We start from the raw sequence: 18863 nt of genomic DNA on the forward strand, positions 1-18863 counted from the left end.
TGTCCTGCTGCTGCAAAAAGCTAATTTTCACAGCATTTATACCATGTGTGTCTAGGGCAACAATAAACTTGAACTTGAAGCAAATTTGCAAGATGAGTTTGAGACAGAGAAAATGTACAATACACCACTGCACAATAAAGTCCAAGGTAACGTACGACAAATGCTAGGAAAATAATTGATAACAGGATATCTACTGTTAATCTCCCTTCCGAACGCTAACAAAGTGCTCCCCCGTCTGCCATTTGGAAAACTGGATCACTCCTCTGAGGTACAGACAGAAACTGAAACAGGAAACGGCCATAGTTAAAACCGCCTACTGTTGGTCCGACCAACTGGGTGTCCACGCTCCATGCTTTGATGACGTCAACTGGAATGCCTTCCATAATGAGGATGCCTCCAAGTTCAAGGAAGGTGTCACAAGTTTCATCCAGAAGTGCATCAAGGATGTTGTCCCCCAGAAATCAGTCAGGGTCTATCCAAGCCAGAAACCCTGGATCAACAGTTTGGTGCGAGCAGCACTAAGCAGGCAACACAGAGCTTATGTTGCCAGTGACCAACAGGAACTCAAGAAATGCAGCTACGATCTGCGCAGTCATCAAGTCAGCAAAATGACAATACAGGGACGAGATCCAGACACAACTCTCCACCAACAACACACACAGCTTACGGTAAGGTCTGCACACCATCGCAGACTTCAAAGCTATATGCAGTGGAGTTTCCAACATCGCTGCCTCTCTCCCATATGAGCTAAATCTTTTTTACGCCTGATTCAATGTTGCCAACACTGAGCCCCTGAGGCGACCTGCAGCTTGGTCATCTCTGAGGCTGAAGTACAAGTGGACAGTCGCAAGGCTGCGGGACGAGATGGCATCCCAGGGCGTGTACTCAGGGTGTGCGCAGCACAACTGGCAGGTGTGTTTACATTTTTCATTTTTCCCTCTCCTAGTGTAGAGTGCCCTCCTGCTCAAAACATCCACCAATGTTCCTGTATCTAAAAAGACCAAGGTCACGTGTCTGAATGACTGCTGTGAGGCTGGTCAAGGACTACAGCTACAGCATGCTACCCCCCACACTGGACCCCCTACAATTCGCCTACTGACACAACTGCATAGCTCTACACACCGTCCTTGCAGATCTGGAGAAGAATGTTTATATGAGAATGTTCTTGGACTACAGTTCAGCATTCAACACTATAATTCCCTCCAGGCTCAACAAGAAGCTCAGATACCTTGGCCTTCAGCCTGCCTTGTGTAGTTGGATCCTGGACTTCCTGTCAGATCACCGGCAGGCAATAAGAGTGAGCTCCCTCACCTCTGACCCTCAACACAGAGGACCCCTAGGACTGTGTCCTAAACCACCCCCCGCTAACTCTCTGTATACCAATGATTGTGTTGCCACCCACAGCTCCAATCTGTTAATTAAATTTTCCAACAATACTACACTGATTGGACTAATCTCAAATAATAATAAGGCAGCCTACAGATAAGTCACCACCCTGACACAATGTCGTCAAGAAAACGACCTCTCTCTCAATGTCGCAAAAATAAAGGAGCTGGTTGTGGACTACAGGAGGAATAGAGACAGGCTAACCCTTATTGACATAAATGGATCTGGGGTTGAGGAGGTGAACAACTTTAAGTTCCTCGGCATAAACATCACCGAGGATCTCACGTGGTCTGTACATACTGGCTGTGTGGTGAAAAAGGCACAACAGCGCCTCTTTCACCTCAGACGGTTGATGAAGTTTGGAATGGGCCCCCAAATCCTAAGAACTTTCTACAGGGGCCCAATTGGGAGCATCCTGACTGGCTGCACCACTGCCTGTTATGGGAACTGTACTTCCCACACCATGTAGGTCACGGGGAGAACGACGGGAACTGGGGTTGAGGAGGAGAGGGAAAAAAAAAAGGATCAGCCATGACTGAATAGCAGAGCAAACTCAATGGGCCAGATGGCCTAATTCTGCTTCTATGTCTTATGGTCTTCCCTCAATCGCAGGACTCTGCAGAGAATGGTGTGGACAGCCCAGTGCACCTGTAGATGTGAACCTCCCACTATTCAGGACATTTAGGTCAAGTCAAGTCACTTTTTATTGTCACTTCGACCATAACTGCTGGCACAGTACACAGTAAAAACAAAACAACATTTTTCAGGACCACAGTGCTACATGAAACAATACAAAAACTACACTGAACTACGTAAAATAACACAAAAATTAAACTAGACTACAGACCTACTCAGGACTGCATACAGTGCACAAAACAGTGCAAGCATTACAATAAATAATAAACAAAGATAATAGGCATAGTAGAGGGCAGTAGGTTGGACCCAGTCCAGTCTCTGGGTATTGAGGAATCTGATGGCTTGGGGGAAGAAACTGTTATATAGTCTGGTCGTGAGAGCCCGAATGCTTCAGTGCCTTTTGCCAGATGGCATGAGGGAGAAGAGTTTGTATGAGGGGTGCATGGGGTCCTTCATAATGCTGTTTGCTTTGCAGATGCAGCGTGTGGTGTAAATGTCTGTAATGGCAGGAAGAGAGACCCCAATTTACAAAGACAGCTGTGGAAAAAAGGGTCCAAGTCACCCCAACCACAAACTGTTCCACCTGCTACCATCCAGGAAATGGTACTGCAGCATAAAAGCCAGGATCAACAGGCTCCGGAACAGCTTCTTCCACCAGGCCATCAGACTATTAGCTCACGCTGATACAATTGTATGTCTATGTTATATTGACTGTCCTGTTGTACGTACAATTATAAATTATTATAAATTGCACATTGTACATTTAGATGGAGTGAGGGAAATGCCCTTAACTCCTGGTGGAGTCATCTGGGTGCCGTTATGACAAGCTTTTTGCACCGATCTTTTTGGTGATTGCTCATCATGCGGCCTTTCTTTAGCATCTGAAACCTGGCAGAGTCTATCCCAGGTTTTTTTTTACAAGGTCGAGTTGCTAGCTCGATGCTCAACCCTGCATGTATGGAAAGCGTGCAAAGGAGCCACATTTAGATGGGGACGTAACAAAGATTTTTACTCCTCATGTATATGAAGGATGTAAGTAATAAAGTCAATTCAATTCAAAAAGGCACTGACTTACAATTATCAGCAAACATTTGAAAAAGACTTAATAAACTATTGTTGCAAGAAAAATTTGCAATTACCTAGTTTTCTGCATTACTCAAAGAATGCGGTCTGATCTTCAAGTCACAATAATAGACAAACACAATCTGCCCAAATTAATAGCACACAAACAATTGTACTACTTCTCATCAATACTGAGCATATCCTATAAACAATCACAATCTAGGTTCAAAAAAAGTATGTGAACCTATAGAATTAACTTCTGCAACAGCTCTTTGGAGTCAGCTGTTCCAATCAATGAGATGAGATTGGAGGTGTGGGTTGTACAGGTGCCTTGCCCTATAAAAAAAAGCCACACAAAGTCATGTTACTGACAGAGCTTGCTTTTCTCAAGAAAGATCTGTTTCTGTGTACCAAGCCTCGATCAAAACAAGTTTCAAGGGCCTTAGTAAAAGAATTGTAGAGATCAATGAAGCTGGAAAAGGCTACGAAAACATCTCTAAAGACCCAAGTGTTCCACAGATCACAGTAAGAGAAACTGTCTACAAATGAAGGAAATTCAGTACTGTGTTTACTTCTCCCTAGGAATGGGCATCCTGCAAAGATCACACCAAGTGCACAATGTGCAATGCTGAAGGAGGTGAAAAAGAACCCAAGGGTAACAGCAAGAGACCTACAGAAATCACTAGAACTTGTTAAAATCTTTGTTCATGTGGACACTATAAGAAAAACACGGAACAAGAACGGTTTTCATGGAAGAACACCACTGCTCTCCCAAAAACACATTGCTGCACATCTCAAGTTTGCAAATAATGACCTTGATGATTCACAATGCTCTGGAACAATGTTCTGTGGGCAGATGAGACAAAAGCTGAACTTTTTGGCAGAAATCTGCACCGCTATGTTTGGAGGGAAAAGGGCAGTGCACACCAACACCAAAATTTCATTCCAACTGTGAAGTGAGGTGGAAAGGGCATCATGGTTTGGGGCTGCTTTACTGCCTCAGGACCTGGACAGCTTGCAATCATTGAGGGAACAATGAATTCAAAATTGTATCATAACATTTTACAGGAGACTGTTGCGGTCTGTCACCTGAAGTTTAATAGAAGTTGGATGGTACAACAAGACAATGATTTGAAACACAAGAGTAAATCAACAGAATGATTTAAAAAGAAGAAAATTTGTGCTTTGGAATGGCCAAGTCAGAATCTAGACCTTAACCCAACTGTGGCATGACCTGAAGAGGGTTATTCATGCAAGGAATCCCAGAAATACTGATGAACTGAAACAGTTTTATATGAAGGAATGGTCTAAAATTCCTCCTTGATGTCCGGCAGGTCTGATCAGCAGCTATAGGAAATGATTGGTAGAGGTTATTGCTACAAAAGGAGGTTCTACGTTATTAAATACATAAGACCATAAGACAAAGGAGCAGAAGTCAGCCATTCGGCCCATCGAGTCTGCTCCGCCATTTTATCATGAGCTGATCCATTCTCCCATTTAGTCCCACTCCCCCGCCTTCTCACCACAACTTTTGATGCCCTGGCTACTCAGATACCTATCAATCTCTGCCTTAAATACACCCAAGGACTTGGCCTCCACTGCTGCCCGTGGCAACAAATTCCAAAGATTCACCACCCTCTGACTAAAAAAATTTCTTTGCATTTCTGTTCTGAATGGGCGCCCTTCAATCCTTAAGTCATGAGGGCTCATATACTTTTTTTCCAGCCTGACTGTGAATGATCAAACAATGTGTTCAATAAAGACATGAAAAATACAACTGCTTGTGTGTTATTAGTTTAGGCAGGTTGTGTTTGTCTATTATTGTGACAGATGAAGATCAGACCACATTTTATGAGTAATTAATGCAGAAAACGACGTAAATGCAAAGGGGTTCACAAACTTTTTCATGCCATTGTAGCTAGGGTACCCACGGGTTTTGTGCAGTACAGGTATCCCCCGCTTTTCGAACGTTTGCTGTACGAAACCTCACTGTTATGAAAGACCTACACTAGCACCCTGTTTTCACTTTCAGAAGGTGTTTTCACTGTTATGAAGAACAGCAGCGCGCGATAAAAGGCAGTGCGCGCCCCGAGCAGCCACTCTCCCCCAGATTCGGAACGGCATTGCTTTAACACGTTGCATTGAGCAGCCGTTAGCAAGATGAGTTCTAAGGTGTCGGGAAAGCCTGATAGAGCTCGTAAGGGTGTTACACTTAGCGTAAAACTGGACATAACTAAGCATTTCGATCGTGGTGAATGAAGCAAGGACAAAGTGAGTTTGGCTTGTGGAAGCTGACGAAGATGATGTTGAAGAGGTTTTGGCATTCCATGACCAAGATCTGATAGATGAAGAGCTGATGCAATTGGAAGAGGAAAGGATAACAATCGAAACCGAATGCAGTAGCAAAAGTGAAGCAACTGTGTGAGATTTTCGCTGCAATGATAAAGTACGACTTTAATTTTGAAAGGGTACGTAGGTTTAGGGGATATTTGCAGGATGGTTTGAGTGCTTACAAATAACTGTGTGATAGAAAAATGCGCGAGGCTCAGCAGTCAAGCAAGCCTTCCACATCAGCCACAGCAGACGACGAACCTTGACCTTCCACATCGAGGCAGGCAGTCATAGGAGAAGATGAGCTGCCTGCCCTGATCGACAATGAGATGACACCCCCGTGTCCCACCACCCCAACCCCCGGGCCCCGGACAGATACTGTACCGATTCGCAGAGAACGCAGCAGTAGCCAGGACGCACACAGCACATCTTTAAAAGCCAAAATAAACATGCTAATTAATTAGGTGCCGCCTAGCACGTAATTGTTGGCCCAGATCAGAGGCGATGCAATCGGCAATCACCTCTGATCTGTGCCAACATTTACGTGCCAGGCAGCACCTAATTAATTAGCATGTTTATTTCGGCTTTTTTCTTAAAGATGTGCTGTGTGCCTCCCGGCTACTGCTGCGTTCTTTGCGGCAATGTATTGGGTCGGTGGCCCAGAGGGTGGGGGCCACTGCACCACCCCAACCTGCAACGACTCAGTCTAACACACCATCCTCAGTGTGCTCGGCGCTGAACCAATTCCGGTAAGTGATACTACATTGTAGATACATTATTTCTACTTTATATAGGCTGTGTATTTTTACATGTTATTTGGTAGATTTGGCAGCTTCATAGTTTAAAGGTTACTGGAGAGCGCGTTTATGCCAACAGCGCTTGCATGAGATTTTCTGCCGAGAGCGCTTGCGTGAGATTTTCGCTACGGAGATCTGTGCAAGCAATCGTTGTAGAGAAGTATTTCTACTTTATATAGGCTGTGTGTTTATTATATCATTCCTGCTTTTACTACATGTTACTGTTATTTTAGGTTTTGTGTGTTATTTAGCATGATTTGGTAGGTTATTTTTGGGTCTGCGAACGCTCACAAAATTTTCCAATATAAATAAATGGTAATTGCTTCTTCGCTTGACGACATTTCCGCTTACGAACCATTTCATGGGAACTCTCTACGTTCGGATGGCAAGGGAAACCTGTACTGTATCCATCAACGTGGAGCAGAGAACAAATTTGTAAATCTGGTGGGAGCAAAGAATGTTGGAAATGGTGATGGCAGAGCACCTTGGAAGGAGTGTGGTACAGGTGGCAGAGGAGGAGAAGCAGGGGCGGGGGAAATGGTGCAGAAGCAGAGACACTCACCCCGAGACACCAAGCAAGATCATTTGATTCCAAACAATCGGTTTATTGATCATTACTGAATGTGCCTCTAGTGCTTCCCACTTCCTCCCTTCTCCCCTCCCCTTTTCCCAACCATGATTCTCTTCTCCTTGCCCTCTTCCCACTGAGTCCACAACAGAGACCGATTTCAGAATCAAGTTTAGCATCACTCATATATGTCTTGGAATTTTTCTCTTTTTTTTGCAACAGTATAGTGCAATACACAAAATTACCTCATTACTGTGCAAAATGTCTTAGGCACCCTAGTTATATACATGTACCTAAGACTGCATCTACTGCATTTACTGACCTTTTTCATGTATTCTGTTACAGGATTCTGCTGTAGAAACTCAGTGCTTTCCCTTGTATAAAACCTCTCTGTGTCAGCCAGAAATTGAGATTCAAATGATTCTTTATACACGGTCAATGTGGGTCCCTTTGCAAAAGCATCATCTTCATTAAGCCCAAGTTCAACTGTGATTAAAATAAATAGAATGAGAAAAGCTAGTCAGTCCAAAAACTTCACAAAGATTCTACTAACAAACCTCCTAGGGATATCGCATAACACTATAAGCACAAATAGTGTTGGCGCGTGGCCAAGTGGTTAAGGAGTTGGACTAGTGATCTGAAGGTCGTGAGTTTGAGCCTCAGCCGAGGCGGTATGTGTGTCCTTGAGCAAGGCACTTAGCCACACATTTATGTTTATAGCCCAGCGGCAGCAGTTGGTGCAATATGGACAAGACAAGACAATAGTTCAAAATTACCGTATGACTGAACCACTCCGCTAATCAGTCTGGTGTTGATAGTTTCACCATTTCTCTCCTTCTCAATCAACTTCAGAACTGCATTCGTAACCTGATGGAAAATGTAATGGTCTTTAGATTAGCCTAATACACAAGTTACCACTACGCTAATTACGTAGAAGTGATGTCAACTACACATCACGTTTGGTAGTAATCGGTAGCTGAAATCATGATTCAGCAATCGGTATTCAAAACAGAGACAACTTCTGTAGCTCACACCTGATTTGAAATCCAGATACTCAGCAATGACTGGCGCCATTTTACATTTACCAACTAATGTGTATTAAAATACCTGAACTAAAAGTGATCCAGATGAAAGGGTTGTGCTTGTTGCTACATGCTCTTGTTGATTTTATTTAATATAGTCATTTTGAAATCTATTTAATTCTGAAATAAACACCTGAACGAACATCAGATCAAATTTTGAACCACACCAAGCAAATGGCAGTTGTGAGGAAATGTGGAAACCCTGAAATTACTGTCAGTGTTATACCAGTGAACAACAGTCTGAACTCCAATCTATTAAGTTAAGACATTAATGCTCAACACATATGTAGGTCATGCTCATACAATTAAACTTTGTGACAGATTTGCAAGGGATTGTGGTTGATACGAATAGTGTTTGTGAAAGTTGGGCAACTTACATCGACTTCATCATTAGTGATTAACTTACCATATTTGAAAGCATTTTAGGAACCTTTATCTTAAGAGATATATATATAAAACACACTTATGTACATATATACCTATATACACATACATATACATGTACTTATTAAGAATATTAAAAAGTACTGTCAAGACAAAAGGTTTTAAATAGTTATGAATATTTTTGAAACATTTCAAAAATTCCTGAAGTTTTAATCATTCATAAATGACAGTGGTGAAAGCAAGGACAGGGGAGGTTATGACATAGCTATTAGCCAAATTTGTTTTGTACATTCACAGTGGACTCCAGATAATTAAGCCATTGGTTAATTGGAGTAGCCACTTTTGTGGGACAACTCAGACAAAAACCAATCAAGAAAATAGCTGAGATTCCCTTCGTTTATTTGGGACACTATGCCGCTTAATTGGGACAGGAGACTTTAGGAAAACAGTTTGTAACCAGTGTCAGTTGCCTGCACCCGTGTGGCCACTAAGAGACCACACCATGCTTAGAGCACAGTTTTTAAATAGCACCAGTTAGGTGCGTTTGTGATCAAAAAGCAAAGATTTTTGTCACTGATAGTTGGCGAGAAACAAGAGGTGAGACAATTTAGAACCGTTTTGCTCACTGCAGTTTCAAGCATTCAGGTTTAGAGATGCCGTAAGTGGCTGGGAGTGAAAACAAAATTATTTCACTACAACAAGTAAGGAACTACAAGGAATTTGGAGCTATTGACAATCATCTTGAATGTTACAATGAAAATAAAGACTTGGAGGATACTATCGTTGACAGCATTATATGAAGGCAGTCCATTATCTGCACTAGGTGTCTGCACCAATTTTGTTCATTTACAGTCAATCAAAAGAACAGTGTAGGATGAATTCCTCCATTGATAACTATTGGGAACTACTGCAGTTTTATAGTACTGTAGTAATATTTGTTAGGTATTTCATTTAAATACACAACTTGTTACTCAATTAAACTGTTATTTGTATTTTTAATACTTTTCTAACTGTTTCCATGAACCTTTGGCTAATTGGGACAGTCGTTTAATTGGGCCAAAATGTACTGGTCCCCTGTGTGTTCAAATTAATCAGAATCCATTGTATTTTGTGGGCACTCACCCATGAATGTACTTCATACACAATTATCTCTTTCAATGTACAAGACCTTACTGCAAAAGTATGCTCTCAATTGTCTCTGCATGTTTCCACAGAGATTATCTTAAATTCAGATTTTTTTGATTTCATTGCCTTTTTAAAAAAAATTAAGTTCAGAGATATTGCTTGTTTGCTAATTTATTTATTGAGATACAGCTCAGAATAGGCCCTTCCGGCCCTTCGAGCCATGACGCCCAGCAAACCCCCCCGATTTAATCCAAGCCAATTCATGGGAAAACCTACCAACCAGTATATCTTTAGACTGCAAGAGGAAAACCAAGCAGTAATGGGGAAAACACACAAACTCCTTACAGGCAGTGGTGGGAATTGAAACCATGTCATTGGTACTGCAAAGAATTGTGCAAACCAGAATGCTACCATGTCGCCCTAATCTGTAAGCACGAGTCAGGAGACCACTACAAAATCACTTGCATCATATGTAGCAAACCTGAACAATGAGAAAAGATTGAAATAACCTGAAGCTTTTTCCAGGTATTGATTTTGGAGAAAACAGTATGTGGGTGCTCTTTGTGGGGAAGCAGGAATGAAGAACAACAACATTTGGATTTTTACTTTTAACTGCATGTATCTGTTCTCCAAAACCTATTATTAACTTGAGAGCAGATTTACGATGAAAGCAATGTTTCCCTATTACTACATCTGCCAGATATTACAAAGCAGGCTTTTAAAACTGTGAGAACTGTCAAGAACTTAGTAGTGGTATCTATTACATCAGTATCATGGGAATCTGCATTCTGCAAAGTTTAAACCTTGTAACTTCATAAAAGTTTTTGAAGATAACAGTGGTATTTAAATTACTGAACATGCAGCTTTTAATAAGATACTTACCTGCTTGTTTAAAGGTCGAAATAAACAATCCCGCCATGTCACTAAAGCAAGCTGCAAAAAAATAGAAATGACTTTTACTTATAAGAAGTTTCCAAACCAAATACTTTCAACATCGCCAAACAGTGAAGTCAAATCTGAAATTATAAAGAGGTACTTAAGATATGTCATTTTTGATTAATATTCTTATAAGGCAAACATTTTCCCAAACCATGTGAAGCAAAGCTTTGTTAAAAGGTACAATTTTCCAGTACAGGTCGACCTTCTGTAATCCAGCACCACTGGGACCCAAGGAGTTCTGGATTAGTGAAAATGCCGAAATACAGAAGGATCACATTAAGCAATAGCTAACCGCCTTATCATACCTTTAAAATATCAAAGGATTCAAAGGTTCATTTAAAGTCAGAGAAAAGTATACAATATACATCCTGAAATGCTTTTTCTTCGCAACCATCTACGAAAGAAGGAGTGCCCCAAAGAATGAATGACAGTTAAATGTTAGAATCTCTAAGATCCCCCCCCAGCTCCCCTCCCTCCCACGCGTAAGCAGCAGCGAGCAACAATCCCCCCCGCCCCACCAGAAAAAAATTAAGCACATCCACTGCCAGCACTCAAGCGTGAGCTAAGCAATGGCAAAGGCACAGACTTGCAGTTACCCCAAAGATTACATTGCACTCGCAGTTACTGAGGGAATCTTCGTTAGTTTCTTTTCCTCCGCTGAGTAATATGCTTAAATTCAACGAGTCACCACGTCTGATCTGAGGTCGTAGGCAGAAGAGAACGGAGCGCCAGCCGGGCAACGCCGGAGGGCAGTGCACGACTGCCGGCAGGCGGGCAAGAAGGCAGACAACCCAGAGCACGCCAGCTTCCCCACCGCTGACGGGTGAGATGGGCAAGTGGCGGGCGTCCACACCTCACGCAAATGATATTAATAAATGCAGGAAAACAAGCAGGAATCGCCTGTCTGTGCTTACAAGAGCGCGCCAACACTTGAACAGATTTAGCGCAACCAAAACAATCTGCAGTAGATTGGTACGGTGGCCCGGAAAATTTGAAATTACAGTTGCGTGGAAAATTTGAAATCAGTGTGGATTATCGAAGGAACCGGATTACAGGTAGTCGACCTGTATCTAATTTTCCAGTACCTAACAGCAACATTTAAAATTAAATTCTCAATGACTTTGAAAAAAGATTCACTATGGTATTTGGAATGCGGGTTTAGCTATGAGGAAGGCTATTCTTTTGCTTTAAAATTAGAGTTAAATCCATTCACACCCTCAACCACCACTACTTTATCACTTCTTGTCAGAGTCACCTTACGTACAGACATTCCTGTGCCTAGCACCACTTTATGGACATACAATCAATGTATCAGTTGCATGTAAAAGTTTGGGCACCCCTGGTCAAAATTTCTGTTACTGTGAATAGTTAACTGAGTAGAAGATGAACTGATCTCCAAAAGGCATAAAGTTAAAGATGACACATTCCTTTAATACTTTAAGCAAGATTACTTTTTTTATTTCCATCTTTAACAGTTTCAAAATAAAACAAAAAGGAAGAGAGCCCGAACCAAAAGTTTGGGCACCCTGCGTGGTCAGTACTTAGTAACACCCCCTTTGGCAAGTATCACAGCTTGTAAACGTTTTCTGTAGCCAGCTAAGAGTCCTTCAATTCTTGTTTGGGGAATTTTCACCCATTCTTCCTTGCAAAAGGCTTTTAGTTCTGTGAGATTCTTGGGCTGTCTTGAATGCATTGCTCTTTTGAGAACTATCCACAGATTCTCGATGATGTTTAGGTCGGGGGACTGTGAGGGCCATAGCAAAACCTTCAGCTTGCGACTCTTGATGTAGTCCATTGTGGATTTTGAGGTGTGTTTAGGATCATTATCCTGTTATAGAAGCCACCCTCTTTTCATCTTCAGCACTTTTTTTTTTAAACAGACGGTGTGATGTTTACTTCCAAAATTTGCTGGTATTTAATTGAATTCATTCTTCCCTGTACCAGTGAAATGTTCCCCTGCCACTGGCTGCAACACAAGCCCAAAGCATGATTGATCCACCCCCATGCTTAACAGTTGGAGAAGGGTTCCTTTCATGAAATTCTGCACCCTTTTTTCTCCAAGCATACCTCTGCTCATTGCGACCAAGAAGTTCAATTTTAACTTCATCAGTCCACAGGACTTGTTTCCAAAATGCATCAGGCTTGTTTTAGATGTTCCTTTGTAAACTTCTGACTCTGAATTTTGTGGTGAGGACGCAGGAAAGCTTTTCTTCTGATGACTCTTCCATAAAGGTCATATTTGTGCAAGTGTCTCTGCACAGTAGAAGAGTGCACCACCACTCCAGAGTCTGCTAAATCTTCCGGAAGGTCTTTTGCAGTCAAACAGGGGTTTTGATTTGCCTTTCTAGCAATCCTACGAGCAGTTCTCTCAGAAAGTTTTCTTGGTCTTCCAAACTTCAACCTGACCTCCACAGTTCCTGTTAACAGCCATTTCTTAATTACATTACGAGCTGAGGAAATGGCTACCTGAAAACGCTTTGCTATCTTCTTATCGCCTTCTCCTGCTTTGTGGGCATCATTTTTTAAATTTCAGAGTGCAAGGCAGATGCTTAGAGGAACCCATGGGGCTACTGATTGTTGAGACAAGGTTTGAGGAGTCAGGCTATTTACAAAGCATTGAAATTAGCATCACCTGGCCTTTCCTAACAATGACTGTGAACAACCATAGCCCTAGCAAGCTAATTAAGGTCTGAGATCTTGGTAAAAATTATCTGAGAGCTCAAATCTCTTTGGGTGCCTAAACCTTTGTATGGTGCTCCTTTCCTTTTCTCCCCCCCACTCTAAAATTGCACAAAACAAAAATAATACACTAATCTTGCTTGAAATGTTGAAAGGTATGTTTCATCTTTAACTTTGACTTTTGGAGATCAGTTCATCTTCTACTCACTGAACTATTCACAGTAACAGAAATTTTGACCGGGGTGCCCAAACTTTTGCATGCCACTGTAAGCTACCTTATGTATTTATATCTGTTGTGCTTTTTAAAAAATATAAATTGTACTTTTTATCTTATTGTGTTTTTTCACTGCTGAATTAGATCTGGAACAACAATAATTCTTTTCTCCTTTACAGCTGTGTACTGGTACTGACATTAAACAATCTTGAACCTTAAGGCCATTTCTGATAGAGATGCACTATTACCCACAGAGCTCTTGTTAAACTAAAAATTTCTATTCATCAGGCCAAGAACTAGACAACATTAAAATTCAAAAAAAAATAGAATGATTGAGGACAAATGGTGAATTGATAGACAGGACATGGAATACATTATCTGAAACAATGATGACAAAAGTATTCATAAAAAAAAATTCTAAAAGAGAAAGGGATAGATATTGGAAAACATTTTGCTGAAAAAAAAACTGTATACAAGAAATGAACAAAGGTTGAGTCCAAACTGGTTAGTGGCATGAGGATAATTTCAACCATTAAATTTAAACAGGGTCATAAACTGACATATCATGATTCAGGGGCAACAACATTCAAGCACATTAGGACTGTCTACTGTAATGACACAGGCAACAGAAGATGATGGTAACAAATGAATTAGAAAAGACATACAGCAAAGAAAGTAGTAAAATCAAACTCTGAATAGTGTAGAACTGAATAAGCTTAGGTTAACCCAATGGCTCTTGATTCAAGTCCACAGTTACATCAAATAATTATAGGAGATACTCATTACATCTTGAGAAATCTGTGACAAAACATACCCATCAATCCTGTCTGGAATTAGCAAAGTCTCACGAGCGCTAATCAAAATCCAAAGCTCCTTTATCTGCACAATTCTTCATCCATGGGCTCTCAATACCGCACATTCACCCATTTTGTTTTCACTACATTGTTACTAACATTTAATGCAGATTTCTAGTTTAAAATGACAAGTGAGAGTATGAAGTAAAAGTAACTCCAAAGATTAACAGGCATTTACATAGACCGAATTCACTTGGGTACATTTTCAAATCACTACTCCACAAGCATTTGGCTCAATCTATACTGGACCATAATGAAATGCAGCTAAACTCATGAGAATTCAGAGATTCTATTCCTGGGTCTTTGCCTGTCTGTAGAAACTCAGCAGATAGACATCCAAAGGAAACAGGAAGGGAAATAATCCACAACTGCCAAAATGACTCCAGCCCTGCTGCTCCTCCTTGTTGGCCATTTAGGTCAACTATCCAAAAGTGCTAGAGGAGTATCAACCATCCGTTTCTAAACTTTGTAATCTGAAGGGCTGGCTACAATCTCAGATACAACACATAGAAATGTGGAGCAACAGCAAGGGATGTACTGCAATATCACCCTTGAACTGTAGCACTTGGGCTATGTCCACACTACGCTGGACAATTTTGAAAACGAAGCTTTTTCTCTTCGTTTTGACCCTCTGTCCACACTAAAACAGCGTTTTCATCTCCTGAAAACAGAGATACTCAGAAACGGTCTCCAAAGTGAATAAATCTGAAAATGCCAAATATCCGTTGCAGTGTGGACATGGTAAACGAAGCTTTTTAAAACTGCTGTCATGACATGCCGCAACAGATGGCGGCAGCGCGGAATTTCATTGTTTTCTTCTTATTATTACTTTATTGTCGCCAAACAATTGATAATAGAGCGTTCAATCATCACCGCCATATTTGATTCTGCGCTTCACAGAACCTAACAATTTCAGAACAGACGGCAACAAGACTGAAGCCAGAAGAGTTAGAAATGTACTCACCAAATACTTTGACCCATAACTTACTGAATAAATAAGTATACTCACTTTGCCCTGTTCTCTGTCCTTGCTTGTATGAAGGTAAGGACAGAAAACACCCTCCACCACCTCCAGCTTCAATTCCATGCGGAATGCTTGGGAGGATCAAGAATCAAGAACCAAGGTGGTTTACCTATTTATGCAAGTACTTCTCTGACAATAGATGTGTAACAGCCTAATGTAACATTGTATGGAAATACAAGATAACACTGATGCAGACATGTTTTATACACTTAACAAGGTGCTTTATTAGTCAATTTTTTCAATGTTCATCGTTAGCTGGGTCACACTGCCCCTGAACTCCCTGTCCGTTGCCTCCATATGCTCCAGTATTTTTTTTATATATAGTTTTAAGTCCTCCTGCGTGAGAGCCAAGAGCAATTCCTTTTAAGTTTTTCTACTCTGTCACTGGACAAATGCGCACCAAGTATATAGTTTCCTCTTCGCTTGTTTTCTGTGTGTCCTGCACATGCCCAGTAGGAGGAGATTCGCCCAAATATCCATCTAATGTGGACAGAGATATTTTGAAAAATGCTTAGTGTGGATGCCTGTCGTTTTTACTCGAAACCGGCATTTTCAAAATTATCTGGCGTAGTGTGGACGTAGCCTTAGTTGCAATCAAATTATTCTGGGCTAGTCCTAGAAACTCTGTATTGAGGGGGAAAACAGATCACTGAAGAAACCTTGCATAATAACTGAACACTGTTTTCAAAAATTTTGGTAAAAACTAAATATATTTGTAATACAGATCTACCTTTAAATAATCACTTTCTTAATAGATGTAAATACACAGAAGGCAGGTCAAAATATATGATGGATTTTGCAATACACATAAAAGTTGCTGGTGAACAGGAAGAGGTACAGTTGAAATTTCGGGCTGACACCCTTCATCAGGACTAAGTGAAAAAAGAGCTAGTAAGGGATTTGAAAGTGGGAAGGGGAGGGGGAGATCCAAAATGATAGGTGAAGACAGGAGGGGGAGGGATGGAGCCAAGAGCTGGACAGTTGATTGGCAAAAGGGACATGAGAGGATTATGGAACAGAAGGCCCAGGGAGAAAGAAAAGGGGGAGGGGGAAGCCCAGAGGATGGGCAAGGGGTATAGTGAGAGAGACGGAGGGAGAAAAAGGAGAGAGAGAAAAAGAATGTGTGTATATAAATAAATAACGGATGGGGTACGAGGGGAAGGTGGGGCATTAGCGGAAGTTTGAGAAGTCAATGTTCATGCCATCAGGTTGGAGGCTACCCAGACGGAATATAAGGTGTTGTTCCTCCAACCTGAGTGTGGCTTCCTTTTGACAGTAGAGGAGGCCGTGGATAGACATAACAGAATGAGAATGGGACGTGGAATTAAAATGTGTGGCCACTGGGAAATCCTGCTTTCTCTGGCGGACAGAGCGTAGGTGTTCAGCAAAACGCTCTCCCAGTCTGTGTCGGGTCTCACCAATATACAGAAGGCCACATCGGGAGCACTGGACGCAGTTTATCACCCCAGCTGACTCACAGGTGAAGTGCCGCCTCACCTGGAAGGACTGTCTGGGGCCCTGAATGGTGATGAGGAAGGAAGTGTAAGGGCATGTGTAGCACTTGTTCTGTTTACAAGGATAAGTGCCGGGAGGGAGATCAGTGGGGAGGGATGGGGAGGACGAATGGACAAGGGAGTCATATAGGGAGCGATCCCTGTGGAAGGCAGAGGGGGAGGAGGGGGGGGGGAAGATGTGCTTAGGGGTGGGATCCCGTTGGAGGTGGCGAAAGTTACGGAGAATTATATGTTGGACTTGGAGGCTGGTGGGGTGGTAGGTGAGGACAAGGGGAACCCTATTCCTAGTGGGGTGGCAGGAGGATGGGGTGAGAGCAGATGTACGTGAAATGGGAGAGATGCATTTGAGAGTTGGACCTGGAGGCTCTTTGTGATTCTGAAATACAGGTTAATATCCAAACTTTAGAAAAGTAAACTTATGCTTTGTTTATTAAAAGCTATTTTTTCTAGTTTAGGAGGTTCAGTGGGACAAAGCCATTTTTACAAGTTATTTGTTAATACAGTACTGCGCAAAAGTATTAGGCACCCTAAATTTTTTAATATAAATTTTGTTTTACATGTTATTTTTTGTCTTCTGTATTAGTGTCAGTATTAGTGTAAAATTGCAAATGTTAGATTTCCCAACATACACTTTCCAAAAAATTAAATGTTAGAGAATTTTTGTATTTTGTTAAAGAAAGTAATATATTCAGTAATGGACCACTTTTCAAATGAAATCGATTATTTTGTAGGTATATAGCCCAGTGCTTGATTAAACAAAGGTAACATACAAGTGCTAAAGATCACTGAAATAATGAGTTGAATGATCTGTAGTGATTAACTGAAACAAATAGGTATAGAAGGAATTGTTGGAATTGGTTGTTCTTTATGCATTTAATAACGCATTAATTGAATTAATGGGTTTTTAAACAAGACTGAATTCGTAGTTTCACTAACATACAACTTTTATTTTAACCTGTATTTTTCACAAAATATGTTGAAAATGATACAACTCTTGCCATAGTGCAAGAACGGATGAATTGAAAGTTAAACTGTCACATCTGCCACACCCAGCCTTTTAGTTTGGTTGTCCTTCACAGTTTGAAGGGCAACAAAATGTTGTCAAATGACATAACAGTTACATCATCTTTCATTTGCAAGTGTTAAACATGCTATATCTGTGTGCCTTCTAATAAGCCTTTGTTTATCTCAGGAATTTGCCTCATCTCTGTACAAGAGTGTCAGTTTCTGTTTTAAAAAATCACTACCTTAGTTCTTGGTTCTTTAGTTTCACGTGCGCTCTGTGTTTCTTTGTTTTTCTGAACTTTCAATAAACAATTGTGAAGCAATTAAGTTTTCAACTTATTCTTAGACTCCTAAAAGATCCTGCAGATTGGAAATCACCATATCTAACAGAATCAAACTAGGTGAAGGGCAACTAAACTAAATGGCAAGAGTGTGGCAGGGGTGAGTTTAACCTTCAAATCATTAAATCTTACACCATGGCAGGTAAGCATAGTAACAAGGCATAAGATGATCAACCTGCATCAGCAAGCAGAAATTTCGCAGAAGTATTTCAAGACATGCCGTCCAAACCCTTCTGAAGAAGCACAAGAAATGTACAAATGGCAATTGATGTCGCCTAATGGCCACTCCTCTGCTTGAATCTTCAGGAACAGCTCTATTTCTATCTTTAATATCTCTATTTTTTTCCTTTCAGGGTTCTTTTGAAGACCCTGACCTGGAGTTACACACTGACTTCAGTTCTTTGCGGGAATGGGACTCGGGGTCTCACGACTGGCCGCTATTCGATATACCAAGGATGTGGCCTCGAAGACCAGTGCACCTTCAGGGTCCAGGATTTCATGGCTCTGGAGGCAGGCAGACTTGAGGTTGGTGCCTCCACAGGAAACCAGTGTGTCGTGGGAGTACACAGAAGAGCAAAAGCAGTTAGCTGTCTGCTGGCTGTGTGCCAGAGACCCAAGTTCTTTGGGCACAGAGCTCGGGAAAAACGATGCAACAGACTTTTAACATCATAAATCAGCAAGTTGTTTGTTATGTCTCCCCTCTCGCTGAAACGGGGACACCTCTTTTTCCCTTAATAGGAAGAGAGAGAGCGTGTAGTATGTCGAATTACCAGGTGAACAAGTAGTCTTTGGGGTACTGCAAGTCTGTGTCTTTATTGATGCTTTGCTGCATGCTTGAATGCTCGGTGGGGGGGCACCGAAGCTTTTTTTGCTGGTGGGGGAGGGGAAGATCATTGCTTCGCTGCTGCTTATTCGTGAGTGG

General features: G+C 41.4%; 1 protein-coding gene across 1 annotated transcript in view; it reads right to left on the bottom strand.

Moving 5' to 3' along the window:
• LOC140195384 (cullin-1) overlaps positions 1–18863 on the bottom strand; it is a 125335-nt gene that overhangs the window by 54526 nt on the left and 51946 nt on the right. The window contains exons 5-7 of the mRNA XM_072253596.1: positions 10254–10304; positions 7557–7647; positions 7103–7266 (exon numbers count right to left, since the gene is read on the bottom strand). Of these exons, the coding sequence (XP_072109697.1) occupies positions 7103–7266; positions 7557–7647; positions 10254–10304 (306 nt within the window). The remainder of the gene's footprint in view (positions 1–7102; positions 7267–7556; positions 7648–10253; positions 10305–18863) is intronic.

The sequence above is a fragment of the Mobula birostris genome, chromosome 3 (genome assembly GCF_030028105.1).
Source record: "Mobula birostris isolate sMobBir1 chromosome 3, sMobBir1.hap1, whole genome shotgun sequence".
Classification (NCBI taxonomy): Eukaryota; Metazoa; Chordata; class Chondrichthyes; order Myliobatiformes; family Myliobatidae; genus Mobula; species Mobula birostris.